General features: G+C 32.5%; 1 protein-coding gene across 6 annotated transcripts in view; it reads left to right on the top strand.

The window, feature by feature from the left end:
• Nucleotides 1-18,497, top strand: part of LOC148630275 (DNA repair and recombination protein RAD54-like) — a 44,867-nt gene that overhangs the window by 11,156 nt on the left and 15,214 nt on the right. For all 6 annotated transcript variants that reach the window (XM_088564597.1, XM_088564594.1, XM_088564596.1 and 3 more), the window contains exons 5-16: nt 13-148; nt 1,335-1,404; nt 4,397-4,474; nt 4,756-4,803; nt 5,621-5,689; nt 7,834-7,927; nt 10,194-10,318; nt 11,424-11,574; nt 12,286-12,392; nt 13,064-13,136; nt 16,620-16,772; nt 18,376-18,486. In XM_088564597.1, coding sequence (XP_088420723.1) covers nt 13-148; nt 1,335-1,404; nt 4,397-4,474; nt 4,756-4,803; nt 5,621-5,689; nt 7,834-7,927; nt 10,194-10,318; nt 11,424-11,574; nt 12,286-12,392; nt 13,064-13,136; nt 16,620-16,772; nt 18,376-18,486 — 1,215 coding nt within the window. The remainder of the gene's footprint in view (nt 1-12; nt 149-1,334; nt 1,405-4,396; nt 4,475-4,755; nt 4,804-5,620; nt 5,690-7,833; nt 7,928-10,193; nt 10,319-11,423; nt 11,575-12,285; nt 12,393-13,063; nt 13,137-16,619; nt 16,773-18,375; nt 18,487-18,497) is intronic.

Raw genomic sequence — 18,497 nt, forward strand, 5'->3', positions numbered from 1 at the left:
TGTATTTTGAAGGATCAACACAGAACCGAGCCCTTGGTATTAAACGTCAGGGCAGTAGACAGCCTCTACATGATCCATTTGAAGATGATGCCCTGGTGTTATACAGTCCCCCTGATTTAAGTGCACATGATCAGCTGAAAGTTGACTTGTATGTTCAGTAGTGGATAAATGTTATACCCATTGATAGCATTTTGTTATTATCTAAGGGTTTTAAGCAGGGTGGTATAAACTAAGTCAAACAGTTTTCCAAATGTCACATTTTTGAAACTAGAAAAACTGTGAGCAAAACTCACAAGAGGAAACCTGCTTTCCATCCCTGTAACCATATGGTCAATATATAAACAAAACAAAATTGACGATTAAGAAAGTAATATCACGCCAGTCTGAAATAGAATCCCACACTATGACATACTACACATTACACAAAGTGATAATTAGTGGCATACAGACACCATGATCACCACCTTCAAAGATACATAATACCATGTAGGTCATTGAGAGAATGGACTCTGTTACTTCTCCCACACCACTAAAAGCAATTAAATGAAACTTTCACAGAATGTTTATTATATATTCTCATTGTGTACATCCTATTTTAGATTTTGATCCAAATCAATATGGAGGTTTCATAATGGCAAAACATAAACTTTGTTATTTATAAATATGGGGACACAAGGGTACCCATTTCTTATCTGTTACACCTCCTACACCACCAAATGGAATTGAATGAAAGTTTCACAGAATCTTTATTACATATCCCCATTGTGCACCTCCAATGGTAGATTTTGATCTGAATTTTTTTGAGGTCTCACATTAACAAAAGATGGACATTTCCTGACACAGAGGTACCCATCTCTCATTTGTATCTTCTCCTACATCACTGAATGGAATTTATTGAAACTTTCCTTCACATAAACTTTATTATAAACTCCCTTTGTGCACCTCCTACTTGAGATTTTGGTCCAAATTAGTTAAAAGGTCAGAGGTGCATGTTTTGAATGGGGAGTTTGGGTATCAATTTATCACAGTGTTCCTAGTTTCTGTTTCTTATGGCTATAAACAGTTCATCTCTCCTTTTGTCTTTTGAATTTCATTGATCTAGTTGTTTCATAATATCTTCTAATTTATGCTGCTAGATTTCTCTTTGTTGTTTCATAATATCTTCTAATTTTCGCTGCTAGATTTCTCTCTATCGTTACATTTATTTATCAAGTGTAGACTACAGTAGTGTCGAGAATATTGGTACTGTTCAATTTTCTTTGAATTTGAAAATTTCTAGAGAAGTTGATCTTGTGACAGACAGGAAAAATGATTTCTTTTTAAACATTTTTTAGAGACAAACAGCCGGTACATGTTGTAGTTGATCCAACATTAAGTAAAGTTTTACGTCCTCACCAAAGGGAGGTAAGTCTTATTTAATTGATTAATCAATTCAAGTGATGCTTATCTCAGTTTTGTGTTGTTGTTTTTGTATACATAGTCTTATATAAGGCTAAGTAAACTTAAACAACTAATTCTCATCCAACCTTCACGAATAAATGGGGGGGTGGAGGGGTGGGAGGATTTTACTTTTTTTTTTATTTTTAATTTCTTACCAGATATCTTCTAAGTATAGATACTGTAAAAGTACTTTAATTCGTGGATACCAATTTTCGTGGATTTGGAAAGAAACACAAGTTCATGGATTCTTGAATTCGTGGTTTTCAGATTTTCATTATATGCATAAATGGGATTCTCCTTTTCATTGGGAACCAAATTTAATGGTTTAAGTCGGTAGGCCAATTGGAACACTACAAACAAAGAGTACTTTCACAGTAGATTCTAAATCTATAGCCACATAGTTTCAACAGTTTGAGGTAAGAAACATTGTTTTAGTCTCCAAGAAATAAAAGATTTGTGTGTTACAGTTTTTCAATACTAGAAACTTGACAGGAAAAAAATCATGATATTGAAATTCCAGCCCCAATTTTTTTTTTATTTTTGTCAATTTGAATGGTGTGGGAGGGGATGAGAATCTAATTCTAATATAAATCTAATATAATAATTCTATTTGGCCTATTGAATCTATCTAGAAACTCTTGTTATCCAAACTAATTTATTTATTTAGGTGTTAAAGGTTTTTGTCTAGCCTGCGTTGAAAGTTACGAAAGGTGAGACTTAGGTTTTGCTTTTCCAGCGGCGGCAACGGCAGAGTCCACAAAGTTTACGTGAAGTTCTCTGATAAGTTCATTTAAACACTAACCCCTTATGTTAAGTCTATGATATTTGGTGTACAGATGCATTACCATCATTCAGTATTAATTCCAGAAAATTGCAATAGTGGGGCCAGTGCCTTCCTTGACAGCAAAACAGGGGGTCATTTTCAGAATAAAGGGGGCCAATATGGCAGTATTATAAGGGGTCATTTTTACATAACAAGAAATATTCAACCAACAAATAAGTTAATCTCAAGTTTGTATACACTTTATAGTTTCATTTTAGGTGTGAGGTTTCAGAGAAACATAACTCCAAATGAATAAACAGAAATACGTTTTTTTTTTTATTATGGTATTGATTCAAATTGTAATTCAATATGATGTTGCAGCTCCACTTAGAATCTTTCTGTTTTTATCCAACTCGGCCCAGGCCCACAGACAATGAACAGTTATGTCTTCACTCGAAATTGTCGACTCCGGCCATCTCCATTTGTTTTTATTCCGTCGGCTGATCTGAAATTTATTGGGTCCTGTCAATAGGATCAGGGGATATGATCGTGTTACACTGCACACAGCCTGCAGTTTCATTAAATCGTTTTTGACCTTTGAAAAGTTTTAACTTTTGTTTCTCATGTTTACTTCGAAACGAACAAGGCCATTGGCCTTTTAAAGAATGGATATGCGTTTTTACGTGGAACTGAAAAAAATCCGGAAATTCAGAGATCGACCTATAGAATACTGTGCACCAGCTGGGCCCACATGCCGCACTTTTTGTGTGCCATGCGTAAGATTCCACGCCAATGTCGCAAGGGCGCAGTCTGGAATGAACGCTGCCATCATTGCATCACTAATTCATGCCAATTTTATGTATATACCCCGCAGTCATGGTCTGTTGACTTTAATAGAAAATTTAACATTAAACTAAATGTTAAAGTTTAATGTGAAGTTTTTTTATAAGTTCATTTCAACATGAACTCCTTATGCTAAGTCAGTGGTATCTGGTGCACAGATGCATTACTATCTTTACATCACAAATTCATGCCAATTTCATGCATATACCACCACAGTCATGGTCTGTTGACTTAGAAAATTCAGTGTTAAAGTTTAATGTTTAGTTTCGTGATAAGTTCATTTCAACATGAAACCCTTATTCTTGGTCAATGATAATTTGTGTACAGATGCATTACTATCATTGCATCGCAAATTCATGCCAATTTTACACATATACCCCCACAGTCATGGTCTGTTGACTTAGAAAATTAAATATTTAAGTTAAACATTAAATTTTCTGATAAGTTTATTTCAACATGAACCCCTTATGCTAGTTCAATGATATTTGGGGTACAGGGTATACCAAAAATGAAAGCAAAACAAAAAATAATATTTAGCAAACACCACTATTTTGACAATATCAAACAGGTGAGACTTATCTCTGTGGTAACAGTTTATGTAATTATGCAGGCCAGCCAAGGTGTTTATCATTACAGTGTTGTTTCTATGAAATTTGACTGGAAATTACGCTGTACAGAATCTGTACATTACACCCATCATAATATGACACATAAGATTTTACGAATAATTTCCATAAAATAATTCTAAAACAGGTCTTGATGAAACTTTTGAAAATGATGTTATGTCAGTATGGCCTCATTTTCTTTATCATTTAGCCAATTTGTTTCTGGACTATGAATTGAATTCTTCGGGAATGCTTCTAATTTTTTTAACGGGTAATTCAAAATAAAACATTTGCGTCAGTTTACACTTACAAAAGGAATATGATTTGTAAAACTGTTTAAAAAAATCTAGCACCACACTGTGTTGGACATGGTACATAGGTCAATCAGCAGGCTATTATTTATCACCACACTGTGTTGGACATGGTACATAGGTCAATCAGTAGGCTATTATTTATCACCACACTGTGTGCGACATGGTACATAATTCAATCAGCAGGCTATTATTTATCACCACACTGTGTTGGACATGGTACATAGGTCAATCAGTAGGCTATTATTTATCACCACACTGTGTTGGACATGGTACATAGGTCAATCAGCAGGCTATTATTTATCACCATACTGTGTTGGACATGGTACATAGGTCAATCAGCAGGCTATTATTTATCAAAACTCTTTACAAAACAACCAACTGAAGCTTTTACTTGAGATGAAGAATAAAGATGGTATGCTGATTGTTTTTAGGGTGTTAAGTTCATGTATGACTGTGTTACTGGACAACGAATACAGAACAGTTATGGATGTATTATGGCTGATGAAATGGTTAGTTACTTTTCTAAGTTTAAGGGTAAATATATGTTGAGATAAAATACTGACAAATTGTTGTCTGAAGGTTAAATTTTTAAGTATTTTTCCAACATAAAACAAACAACCAATCATTTGTGGTATACATTTAAAGACAGTTATTAGATAATTCCTGACTTCAGTCTGTTGAATCTACTTAGTTCATTATCTCTCAGTCAACACATAATAAAAATACTTTACAGCGTAAATCATCATATTAGATAACACATAAGTAATAATAGGTAAATACTATTTTTCAGGGTTTAGGAAAGACATTACAGTGTATTACACTGATGTGGACTCTGCTGGTATGTTACTAACAACTTGGCTTGTAGTATTCTGATATCATACAGAGGGTTGTTTATCAAAATAACTTTGAAATAGCCAAGTTGTACTACATGTAATATGTTACATGGTCATTTGTTAATACGTGTAAATGGGGTCCCATCTCTTATCCTTTACTCCTCCTATACCACTGAGTGAAATCGAATAAAACTTTCAATGAATCTTTATCACATGTTCCTTTTGTTCACCTCCTATTTTAAATTTTCATCCAAATCATTTTGGGGGTTTCACATAGTAAAACTTGGACTTAGTCATTTGTTAATATGAGGACATGGTGACCCATCTCTTATCCATTATTCCTCCTACACCACTAAATGGAATTGAATGAAACTTTCACAGAATCTTTATTACATGTTCCCGTTTTGCACCTCCTTTTTTTGCAATCAATTTGAGAGTTTCACATAGCAAAACATGGACTTTGTCATTTTTGAATATGGATACATGAGGGAAGCCATCTCTAAATGGAATTAAATGAAATTTTCACAGAATCTGTATTACAAGTTTCCATTGTGCACCTTCTGTTTTAGATTTTGATCCAAATCAAAACGGAGGTTAAAATTATCAAATGGGGGAGTGGAGGTATCAAGTTTGTGAACAGTTTTTCTAATTTGATATATTATTCTTAAAGAACTCTAAATTATGATGTGTTGTACTGAAAACATGAAAGTACTCTATAAGAAAAGTGACTTAAATGGAATGTTTTAGAATTTTAGCCTAGAATTGGTTTGTTTTAGCTTCAAAGTAAGTGTATGTTTAAGCTTGGTTTTTAATTTTTTACAGAAACAGAGTCCAGACTGTTGCCCTTACATAGACAAGGCTGTTGTTGTTGCACCAAGTAGTCTTGTTAAGGTAAATTCCAACTTTTTTTTATCTTTATATTTTATTCATTTTAAAATATTTGCTGAGAATTTCTTTCAAGATTATTTTTAACAACTTTGATTAATTGTTTATTATAACCCTGCCAACAAAGCTCCAGGAGTATGATACTGTTTTTTTCTGTAATACACTTGGTTTTTGTGTGATAACTTGGATATAAGTTGGTTGATCTTAATAGAATCTGATAACAAGATTTCAAAGCACAAAAGGAAGGTGGTTATAAATTTTAGGGGTCATGGCCTCAATTGTTTTAGAATAAAACTGGTAAAAAATTGCATAAAAGATGTTCTATTTTTAATAATGATGGCCATTACATTAGTTAATGGATTATGAAGTCAATAAAACGGGCAATAACTCCAACATTAGTTAATAGATTATAAAGACCACGTATAGATCTCATAATACCGAACGCTTTTATCCTGTCAAAATTTCGCTAAATCTAATAGTGTTTGTGATGTATTAAAAAAAACTGTTGTCTGACCAACCCCTATGTTCTATTTTTAGCGAAAGAGACCATGTTTTATCACATATAAAAAATCTGAATGACTTTTATGCAGAGTACCTTAAGAAATAATCTTATCAACTTTAACAGAATTCTGTCCAATAGTTTCAGAGGGGAAAAAAATTCTTTTTTACTGTTTTGCAATAAACAAATTTTTCATGTGCAAGGGCATCATCTATGATTCCAAGACATAAATCTTTCATGTGCATTATCTATGTCTCCAAGGCTCAAATATGTTTCTAGGGTAGCCCTACATTTAGTATTTTGGATAAACAGTTGTGTCCATCTGTAGTGCAGGGGCATCACTTTGTTTAGTTTTTGGGTTTTTGATTTATCAAAATACCTTATATCGCTGGTTCATGCCTGGAAATTCCCTACTGTTTCTGCACACTACACAATAAAATAGTTCAAATGTAATTCCTTTTATATCATTCATAATCTTTTATAACCTCTAAATATGTGTTTTGCAATTATTCAGCACTATAATATTCTATTAGTTCAGCAAATAAAATTAAGATCTAGTCTTCAAATGAAGATTTGAGGGAATCCTTTTGTGGATGTTTAGTAATAAAATAGCAATAAGGGAATGAAGTTCTGACAGTAATGTGTCAAGAAGCATTAAATGTGCTAAGCATGTTCCATTTAATACAATTATCAGTCAAAATTTCCATCCTGTGATCAATATTTTATGATTAATAAACAGGTGGTGATTTTAACCAAGTAAAATTGGAGGGAAAATTCAAATTGACAAAAAGTGTCCAATTGTAAAATTCTTATATTGATCAAGGAAGTAATTTTCTTAAGCTGAAATTAATTCTGTTTGAGTATAATTACAGTGTAGGATAATACTCTGTTGAAATACTATTAAATGTGATTGCAAATTAACTTTTGGACAAGTTTAAAAAATTAAGAAAAGGGTGAAACAAAATTTGTAATTGTGTGTGAAGTTAGATACTGTTCCAACTATGCATTAAGTTTTTACTTCAGAAATCCATTGTATTGATTGACATTCAGTTTATACATATTAAGAAAAGTAGTTCTTAATAATATTTGGAAATGCAAATGTTTGATTTTAGCTTTATTTTCATCATTTTATTTTCAACAACACTTTGATTAAGTTATTAGACATGATTCAGAAAACAATGATATCCCAATTGGTCATTCATGTCACACCTTCCATGTGTTTTTGATTGATATCTGTTTTGCAATAACCATTATATGATAATTGCTATTTTTAGGGTTAAAATGAATGATATAAGTGTATCATGTTATGATGCTCTTACTATGTATTTCCTTTGAATTGTCCCTTTCTTTTATACTCCCCTAGATTATGCTTATGAAAACTTTAGATTAGCACTGTCAGTCAAATCAAATCAGTTTTACCTCAAACCCACAGATATTCATTTGATATTATATAATTAGTTCATTGCTTTACCGTGTCAAAATACAGATCAAGTGTGAACTTCGTTCTAGTCCATTGGTTTTTTGCTGAGTTATGTCCCTTGGACTTCAAGTTTACATTCTATTCTTTTCAAAAGATTTTTCTGCTGCTATTATGTATTGCCATGCCTTTCTGAGTACTTGTTATCTTATCTTTCCATTTCTTTCTATCTAGAACTGGTACAATGAGATATATAAATGGTTAGGTCAGAGGCTTAATCCACTTGCCATAGACTCCGGAACCAAAGATCAAATTGACAGAAACTTGAGTAAGTTTGTAAACTAGGGCTATCAGGGTTTCAGTATGTACCAGTACCAGGCAATTTATTGCTGGTTGGATTTTCTTAACTTGCCAAATCAAATTAAAATAAACAAAACAAAACAAAATGGAGAGATAAGAAAATCAGCTACAGTATTTTTAAATGAGACACTTTCAGTATCCTGTATCATGATTTTATGATGTATGTTGGTGTCTTCTACAGGGTCTGTGTCTGATCATTCTCAAGTCTCTTAAAAACTATATGATAATGAACATTTTAACCAGAATCAAAGGGTGTATTCTGCATTGGGAAAAAATCATAACTGTCAAAGAAATCACTGTTATACATTTAAAAAAAAATACACATAAATGTAATTACTCCCTCGATACATTATCATGTATTCAAACAGTGTTATGTATTTAGGACATAAAACCATTATCAATAGAAAACTATTGACCAAATTTTACGAGAAACGTGATGACTTTTCATTCAGAATTGTTAACTTTCCTTTCATCTGTGGCAACATCCCTTCAGCACCTGTGTATGGAGTGTTCATATCACAACTTGTACGTTATGCCAGAGCTTGCTAAAACAACGCAGACTTTTTGTATCACGCTAGACTTTTAACAAATAGGCTTCTGGAACAGGGTTATGTTACTACAAGATTGAAGTCATCACTACAGAAGTTTCATGCACGTCTTATGAGTAACTCAGCGGGTGTTTCTAGAAAAGTAGAGGATGCTTACCATACCGGTGCACCTGGTCCATGCTCCCAGATTTTAATGGAGTCTGAGTTGCTCATTTGCTTTTATTAATTTGTATGTATGATTTAAGTTACTTTATGTTCTTTGTTGTGTATGTCTGTTTTCTATGTCTGGTCTTTGTCCCTGGATTACATTCTTTTGATTACCGCTATAACCTTAGTTCCCTTGATTACTCTTTGATTACCGCTATAACCTTAGTTCTCTTGATTACTCTTTGATTACCGCTATAACCTTGGTTCCCTTGACTACTCTTTGATTACCGCTATAACCTTGATTCCCTTGATTACTCTTTCCTTTGAGGAAAAGAACAACAAGAATTTTATCTGACTTTAATGACTTAAACTAAAAATTCTTCATGTAAAAAAGCTCAAATTCTTTAATGATTCATGCTCAAGGAAATCAGTTTTAATTTGTGCATATATTGAAGTCTAGTTGATATCATATCTACATTTTCTCTTTCTTGTGAAAAAAAGTAGAGGTACAGTGAAACTTCTCCAAACTCGCCACCACTGGGACAAGAAAAAATGGCCGGTTTACAGGGATGGCTGGTTGTGTGAAAAAAAGCAATGCATTCTAAGAGCTGTTTCCATTAATGTGTTCTATAACCCTACACCTTGTCAGTTTGTTGGTCAAGACATGTTTTATGCCATTCAAAACTTTTGGCCTTTTATTACATTTCAAAGCTTGCATCAAATTGTAAATGATTTGATTTTACAAACAGTTCTGTGGACAAAATAATGGTCACGGTTTTGAAAGAATGTGTATTCAAGATCAAAGGGCTTTTGATGGTAATTGATTATTTGTATTGTTTTCTTAAATTACCTATGAACAAAGTCTAATAATTTCACCCTTATGTTGTTTTGGCTTGGGTACAGGTCACATTAATTGACAGTTAAAGATCATAAAGATCTTACTATTAAATGACCCCAGTTGTCTGACGTGTGTACACACCAATTAACAGCCAACCAGTGACAAAATGTAATGTCTGGATTAAATTTGTTGTTTAAACTACTGTCCCCTTCAATTATCATCCGTCCACTGATGAAATGATAACCAGTCAGTAAATGAATTATTAATTACGTAATATTTTGTAATCATTTACAGTTTTGTTGACACATTTATTACAGGTGAACAATAACTCGATGGCCAGAATTTAGAGGTTGTTTTTATTTGAAATATATAACTAAAACAATGAAAAAGCCGGCCGATGTACGGTTTTAGGAGGTGGCCGGTCTATTGAAGACAAAACACATAGGTTTTAAGGTATATCGACCAGGACTTGTGAAAACAGCTGGTTTGAAGGGAAGACCGGTTTTCTTAGGGTCCGGTTTGGAAAAGTTTAACTGTATTAAATATCTATTGGCAAAAAATACTAATCTTCCAAACAGGACAATCTTTCAGTATTAAAAACACATATAAACATGTCAGGTTGAAGGAAACTTCTGTTAATAATTAAACATTAAATGATCAAATATTTCATCCCATTTAAATAAAAATTGTTTTATTTGCAGATCAGTTTATGTCATTACAAGGGAGAAGAAACCCTAACCCAATTCTTATTATATCTTATGAGACCTTCAGGCTACATGCTCATGTCATGCATAAAGGATCTGTAGGGCTGGTCATTTGTGATGAGGTGAGTTATACCTATATCCCACCATAATCTTACAGTATTGGTAGAATTGGTCATCTGTAAGGGATGAGTTATACCTGTATCCCACTGACTATGTGGGACCCATTGGGGTAGTTATCTGTGATGAGATGAGTTATTCCTGTGTCCCACACTGGGGCTTGAGTTTATGAATTTTATCCATAAAATTGTCAACAATTTGAATAAAATACCATGTTAAAATTTTTTTTTGCATTTTACTAGCCATGGCCATACACTAAAAACCAAAAGGGAAACAGGCTGCTATCTTGGATTTCACTACCTACTTCTCTTTGAATACCAAAAAATAGAGTCAAGCCACATTGCTACACTACTTATTTTTTATTTTTAACGGCATTGGAATGATCTCTGTCTAGTTCACAATTACTGTCTTTGGTCTCCTCACAGCGGGATTTTTACACTTGTACATAGTGGAATAAATTGCTGAAAGCAACATAACTGATGATTCTGTCATATTCATGCTATGTGAATCCTTATCATACAGTATTGGTAAGGCTAGTCATCTGTGATGAGGTGAATTACACCTGCATTCTTATCATACAGTATCTGTAGGGCTGGTCATCTGTGATGACCTGAGTTATACCAGTATCCTTATACAGTATAGGTATGGCTGGTCATCTGTAATGAAGTGGGTTATACCTGTATCCCACAGTAATATAGTATTGTTAGGGCTGGTTATCTGTGATGAGCTGAGTTATACATGTATCCTTATCACACAGTATTGGTAGGGCTGGTCATCTGTGATGAGGTGAGAAATACCTGTATCCTTTTCAAACAGTATGGGTAGGGCTGGTCATCTGTGATGACCTGAGTTACACCTGTATCCTTATCATACAGTATCGGTATGGCTGGTCATCTGTAATGGAGTGAGTTATACCTTTACCCCACAGTAATCATACAGTATTGGTAGGGCTGGCTGGTCATTTGTGATGAGGTGAGATATACCTGTACCCCACAGTAATCATACAGTATTGGTAGGGTTTTTTGTGATGAGGTGAGTTATACATGTATTCCACCAAAACTATACAGGATCAGATGAATAAGTTATGAGACACAATTGTTTCTTTTTCAGGGCCATAGATTGAAGAATTCTGAGAACCAAACCTATCAAGCTTTAAATGGTCTAAATGCTAAACGAAGGATTTTATTGTCAGGGACACCTATACAGAATGATTTGTTAGAGTATTTCAGTCTGGTACATTTTGTTAATGGTGGAATACTTGGTATGTTAATAACAGTGAAGGAACAAACTTAAATAGACTGAATCAATGCAATCAAATTAATGGTGTATTGTATTTAGAACAGATTTTAGCATTAATAATGTCTAATAGTGCATTACATGGTGTATGTAAATACATCAGAAATCATAGAACTGCATAGAAATGATTGATTTCTGTGAAATGTCCTTACTTTGGTATTTCTAACCATATTTATACAGAAATGAAAGTGTCAGGATGCAAGTTGCTTAGCACAGTAAACTGACTGTTGAGGAAAACTTGGATTTGTTATTTCAATCAATTGGAGATAGTTAATATAACGTATGTTTTAACTTGAACTTTGGAAATTTACCAAATTACCAAAATTTTATGCACAATGTACTTTCAAAAGATACCAGAACACATTTTCACAAAAAATCATGAGAGTAAAATTAGTTTGTAAGTTATGACATCACAATACTTTGATCAACTATGACTTAAGACTAATTTTACACTTAAGATTTTTTTGAGAAGATGACCAAAGTAGATTGACTATATCAAAATACATAATGTACTTTGTTCATTGGAATAATTCACATATACATAAGTGTACAATCATTATCTCTGAATATATACCACTAGGCATGAATAAGGCTTTATATTAGTGATACTGCTCCTTATAACAGTTAAAATTACTCTTGTAAGAAATGAAGATGTTGACTAGTATTTAATTATCAGGAACAGCACAGGAATTTAAAAAGAAGTTTGAGACTCCCATATTGAGAGGACGTGATGCAAGTTCTACAGATGCTGAGCATCAGAAGGGTCAAGAAAAATTACAGGAGGTATTTGTGATAAAAAAAAAATATTCTGTTGGTAGCATTGTTGTGTAAAACAACAACTTCTTTTAAACTGCTTGAAGGATTTTGACAAAACTTAATTGGAAGATAAGGCATATTGGATAATAAGGCATCCAAGGTGTGCATAAAGGAAGATAGTTATTGTCAGATCCTTGCAAGAGAAAATAATATATGGGTTTACATCTAGTATATGTCCTTCCTAAAATACTTAAAGATTTTGATGATACTATACTGTGAAAGTACTATTGTTCATGGGGTATCATTTTTTGTGGTTTTCATGGGTAGACCAAACCATGAAATTTGATTCCCAACGAAAATGAGATTTCTGTTGATGTGTATACTGAAAACCTCAAAACCAGGAATTCAAGAATCCACAAACTTGTGTTTCTTCCTGAATCCATGAAAATTGTTATCCATGAATTATAGTACTTTCACAGTAATTGAGATTTCCTGTCATTTTACATTTTCCATGGTTCCTACAGATTTCTAGGGAGAAACAGATGATGTCTTTTTTCCCATTTGTAAAATTAAGATTTTAACATGCTTGCTAAAGCTCCCATGTTGAAACTTTTATTTTTACCATCTTGAGTGGAAAAATAATTTAAACCAGTCATTACTCATGTACTAATATTTGAGGCTACCTATTTCATTTCCAGTTAGCTGCCATTGTAAACAAATGTATTATAAGGAGAACACAAGCCCTGTTAACCAGATACCTTCCTGTCAAGGGTAAGTATTACTAACTACTGCTTGTATCATGTTGTATACATTTATTGACTTCACAACCTGACTTAATAGTAATAATCTCCAAACTGTGATCATTATAACCATTTGAGGGTTGATAAATTGCAATTTTATAGGAAACGAAGTTTTACATTTTAAAAGACCAAAAAAGTGTCTTTAAAGTTTATTGTGTCATTAATCCTAGAAATTCATAGTACAATATTAAGGATGGTACATGTCAGGTAATGGCAATATTAGAAGTAGTTAAGGCTTTAATGAAATGTGGGATGTTGCTATATTTGTTTTAATATTGATAAGTGTATATTTATTGTGTTCTGTTGAGGGATCACTAACTTGCTATTTTGGCTTCTTTTTAAATTTTTCAATTTCCTCAAAAGTTGTAAAACATAAATAAAGTTGGATTATTTGTTTCAAGATATCAGTATGGTTATTTAAAGGTGGAGGGTTCTACTATATAATGATATTGTTTACATGTATAACCCCTACCAATCAAGTCAATGAGATACCTGAATACATCTTAACATATTGTGTAAAACTTTTCTCCTATTACATTTATGAATGAGTAAAAAAATTTGGTAATTCACACTGTGAAACAAATTAAGTAATTTCACTCTCATACTTTCTCCCGCCAAAATATCTCAACACAAATATCAATCTGTCAATCACAAAATTTGAAATTAATGTTGAAAATAACTATGAATAATGGAGAAAATATATATAAGAAATAGGATAATCAATTGGTTAATTATAATGAATAGGATAATCAATTGGTTAATTATAATGAATAGGATAATCAATTGGTTAATTATAACGAATAGGATAATCAATTGGTTAATTATAATGAATAGGATAATCAATTGGTTAATTATAATGAATAGGATAATCAATTGGTTAATTGTAATGAATAGGATAATCAATTGGTTAATTATAACGAATAGGATAATCAATTGGTTAATTATAACGAATAGGATAATCAATTGGTTTAATTATAAAAGAGTGAATGACCAAAAACGGATCACTCGTAAGTAAAAAGCATTAAGATTTAACTTGTGCAGCGAAATTGCCCACAAGTTCCACACTTGTTAAATCTAGGTATGCTTAGCACAAGTGATCGTATTTTGGTTATTCACTCTTTCCAATTAAATGCCCTATTATTGTCAAAATTTTTGTTGGAGTCGAAGGCTCTAGATAGAAAAGGAAATTATGTAAACATCTATGTGAAAAATAATACTCCTGCCTTTCTCCACAAATTCATATAAAAACTGTAACAGAATAAAAATATTGAACTAGCAACTAAGCAGAATAAAAAAAAATAATGTAATAAACTTTTAATCATACCTCTCATTTAGTGCAAAGGCTCATCAACCAAAAATACTTTATTTGCTTCATTCACTCAAATATATATATGTATGTACCTGTACAATAAAGTAACAATCATAAGTCATGTATTCCCACAATGAAAGGTTTATTTCAAATATTCAATTAAAACAATGGAATTAAATAAAACTTTATAGCTATTTAATTTTATACTCAATTTATTATAATCTTATTTTAAGATTTTGAGGCAAAAAAGCAGACAAAATATTTTGTTGTTTCTAATTTTGCCCGATGCTAAATGGTTCTGCACACTACATTCCTAAGCCCGGAGTGAATTAATTTGTGTTTTCAGACAGACTGCTAAAAAAATGCCCGAATTACCTGCAATATGTTATGGATTTATAAAGTGTAAGATTTAACATTAAATTGACACATTTTAATAATGGAATAATCATAGGTTGATCGTAATTTATCTGCATATATGATATTGGATAATTTGTAATTTATTCTCAGTACCAAAACAGTTTGTAGTAACTTTCACTTTTGCTATTTTTAATACAGTACAAGTAAGGAATATAAGATGGGCTACCACCTAGGCAATTTATATTGTTCTTCTTATAGCTTTTCATGTCCTGTGCCCACATCCTTCCATCTGCCCTTCCCCTGTCAGTTTCAAGATGATAACTTGAGAATGGATCAATGAATTTTTTTTTTTTTGGAAACTTTGCACAGTTGTTAAATCCAATAAAATACAGGTTAAGTTCAATTTTCAGCAAAATCCACTTTGTAGTTTTTGAGTTAGGTCATTTTAAACATTTTGTCATCCCCCCTTTTTTCACCATTATCTGTTGGGGTATCACATTCCATTAATGCCCTATTTTTTTCATCATGTACTTCAGTTGGGCTGTGTAGTCACTTTAGAACTTGTTTCACTAACAGGTTTGTCTACAACAAAGTCCTGTAGAAAACTTCCAAAATGTACTTATATTTTTTTCTTAAAAAGCAAAAATTATTGTTCAGTGTAAGACAGTTTATTGATATACAATTATGTACTTACTGACTGGGTATGAGAACAATAAACTTGCTATTTCCCTCATACCCAGTCTATAAGTATTTTATTATACCAAAACATTAGACTTGTAATACATTTACTCCATATCCCTCCATTGTTCATAGTTGAATAATCATCTCAAAATGATAACCCAGAAAAACATTTTTTACAATATTTTCAATTTGAATGTCACTGATATTTTCCCCTCATCACCTCAAAATGTTCAAAACCCAGAAAACCATGCATCTTTTGGCAATATTTTAATCTGAATGTTGTCTCATTGACCTTTTCACCAGTAATTCATAGGAATTTGAATTTGCAGAAAGTAGCCTTCAACATCAATTACATGGTGTCTGTAAGATAAAGAACAGCAACAATGTACACATTTGAATATTGTTTCGCAAACATTCAATTTATCTGTGTTAAAGTGCACGACTTGTTGAAGAGGGCGCCAGTATGCAGTATTGAGTAAAATAAAAACAATAAAGAGTTAACAATATTATTGAATAACAACCAAATGTAACAATTATGTGTTTTTAAAGTTATGACCAGTTACATAAAAATTAACTGTCGAATTGTTAATTCTTATGCCAGATGGAAATCCACCAAAATTACATGTCGGTGTGTTTGTAAAGTTTTGAAAGTTATTTTGAATTGATAACTGATTATTATTTGCCGACGAACTGTCCCGTAACCTTCCTTTGATAATTTGACCAAAACTGACTTAAACATTTCATTTGCACTGGAAAACGCATCACTGTTTATAATGTCTTCATTTTTACTTTTGAGAAAATGTTTCTGCAACCATTTTTTGATTCATTTTTGATTCAGCAGACAAAATGAGCAGACATGATAATTTGGGGGTTTTCATTAAGAGAGGGTGAAGTCTGAGCTTCCGAATAAATATAAAACTTTTGTTCAATCTGGTGACGGAACTAAAAATCTGCGAAAGCGGTTGACATTGCCGGTCAATAGTCTGAAAACTATGGACTGCTCAATAGTCAAACACTGAAAAAGGAGAAAAATAGCAATTTTACTGTAGAAAATTTTGTATTGATGTTTATATACTGAGGTATAATAAACAGATTTATTTTCCTTAGTTGAACAAATTGTGTGTTGTCGTCTGACACCAGTACAGTCTGAGCTCTATAAACTCCTGGTAAGGTCTAAATCAGCAGACATACAAGTAGACGATGACAAGATGATAGGGAGCAGTTTGTCATTCATTACGCAGCTTAAGAAATTGTGTAATCGTAAGTCTGTATAGTTAGGGAGGGATTAGGGTTTAAAAATCAAGGTAATGTGCACAGGTTACGTTACTGGTTTTGGTTATTGTAAATGTATGGATTGAAAGTTTTTAATGCGGAGTACAATTTAAGCACATTCTCTGTGTTCAACACACTGCCAGTATAAGTAAGCACATTCTCAGTGTTCAAAACACTACCAGTTTAAGTAAGCGCATTCTCAGTGTTCAATACTCTGCCAGTATAAGTAAGCGCATTCTCAGTGTTCAACACACTGCCAGTACAAGTAAGTGTATTCTCAGTGTTCAATACTCTGCCAGTATAAATAAGCGCATTCTTAGTGTTCAACATACTGCCAGTACAAGTAAGTGCATTCTCAGTGTTTTAGGGAACTTTCAGAGCTTACTTGAAGGTGTGTTTATATTTATTGAGGACCTTTTGGTGATCTCTCTAAGTATTTTATTATTTTTATAGGGGTTATACGATGATGCTTTTGTTGTATTCATATAAGTAAGCACATTTTCAGTGTTCAACACTGTGCCAGTATAAGTAAGCGCATTCTCAGTGTTCAACACTCTGCCAGTATAAGTAAGTGCATTCTCAGTGCTCAACACTGCCAATATATGTAAGCATATTCCCAGTATTCAACACTCTGCCAGTATAAGTAACACAGTGTTCAGTCTTGACAGGCTTTTGAATCATTTCTACAATATCCATTATTCTGGCACACTATAATTTTACTCTTTGGTGAAATCTAGAAATTATTCTGAGACACATTCTGATTATAGAAAAGCCCTTTGTCCAAGCCACTTATTGATTATAGAAAAGCCCTTTGTCCAAGCCACTTACTGATTATAGAAAAGCCCTTTTCCCAACTCAATTACTGATTATAGAAAAGCCTTTTGCCCAAGTCAGTTACTGATTATAGAAAAGCCCTTTGCCCAAGTCAGTTACTGATTACAGAAAATCCCTTTGCCCAAGTCAATTACTGATTATAGAAAAGCCTTTCGCCCAAGTCAGTTACTCATTTTTCTGTGTGCCTTTATACCAAATCACTTGATGAAGTAAATTTTATCCACCCTTTTATTTTGGGTCTGTGAACAAGAAATATTGTCGATAAGAACCCCGATGTTATGTGATTTTAATATACATTTTTGATTTATGTCAAAAGGGAGATCTATTTAAAAAATAACCAAAAGTATGAAAATCTTTTAAAAAACACACATTGAAAACCAAGTGACACCATTCCTCATCAACACATTCATAAGAGCATTTGCATCCTGAAAGTATTCAGAGCGAAAAAAATTGTGCAAGAGAGAGGGGGGGGACATACACAAAAAGGTTTACAAAATACCATTTAAATTAAAATGTGCAGTTAATTAGTTTGAATTAAAATTAATGTATTTATAGATATGGTTATTGTACCAGTATTAACTTTTCTTGATATTGCAAAAAATTATTTTAAATAAAGTTTAAAAATATGGAAAAAAAAACAGTAAAAACTTAAACAAAACAAAAACCATTGTAATAATTCATTGGGTTTTAAAACATATATTTTATAAATGGAAATACAATTTTCAGCTCAATATAAAACTCTTATTTTTGGTTGTAGATCCAGATCTTATTTATGATAAATGTTTACAAGAAGCTGAGGGATTCGAAGGTGCTTTAGATATCTTTCCTCCTGGACACAACATGAAAACTGTTAGACCGGAACTATCAGGTTTTTTGATT

The sequence above is a fragment of the Perna viridis genome, chromosome 1 (genome assembly GCF_037379345.1).
Source record: "Perna viridis isolate PV_CMFRI_1.1 ecotype Kerala chromosome 1, ASM3737934v1, whole genome shotgun sequence".
Lineage (NCBI taxonomy): Eukaryota > Metazoa > Mollusca > Bivalvia > Mytilida > Mytilidae > Perna > Perna viridis.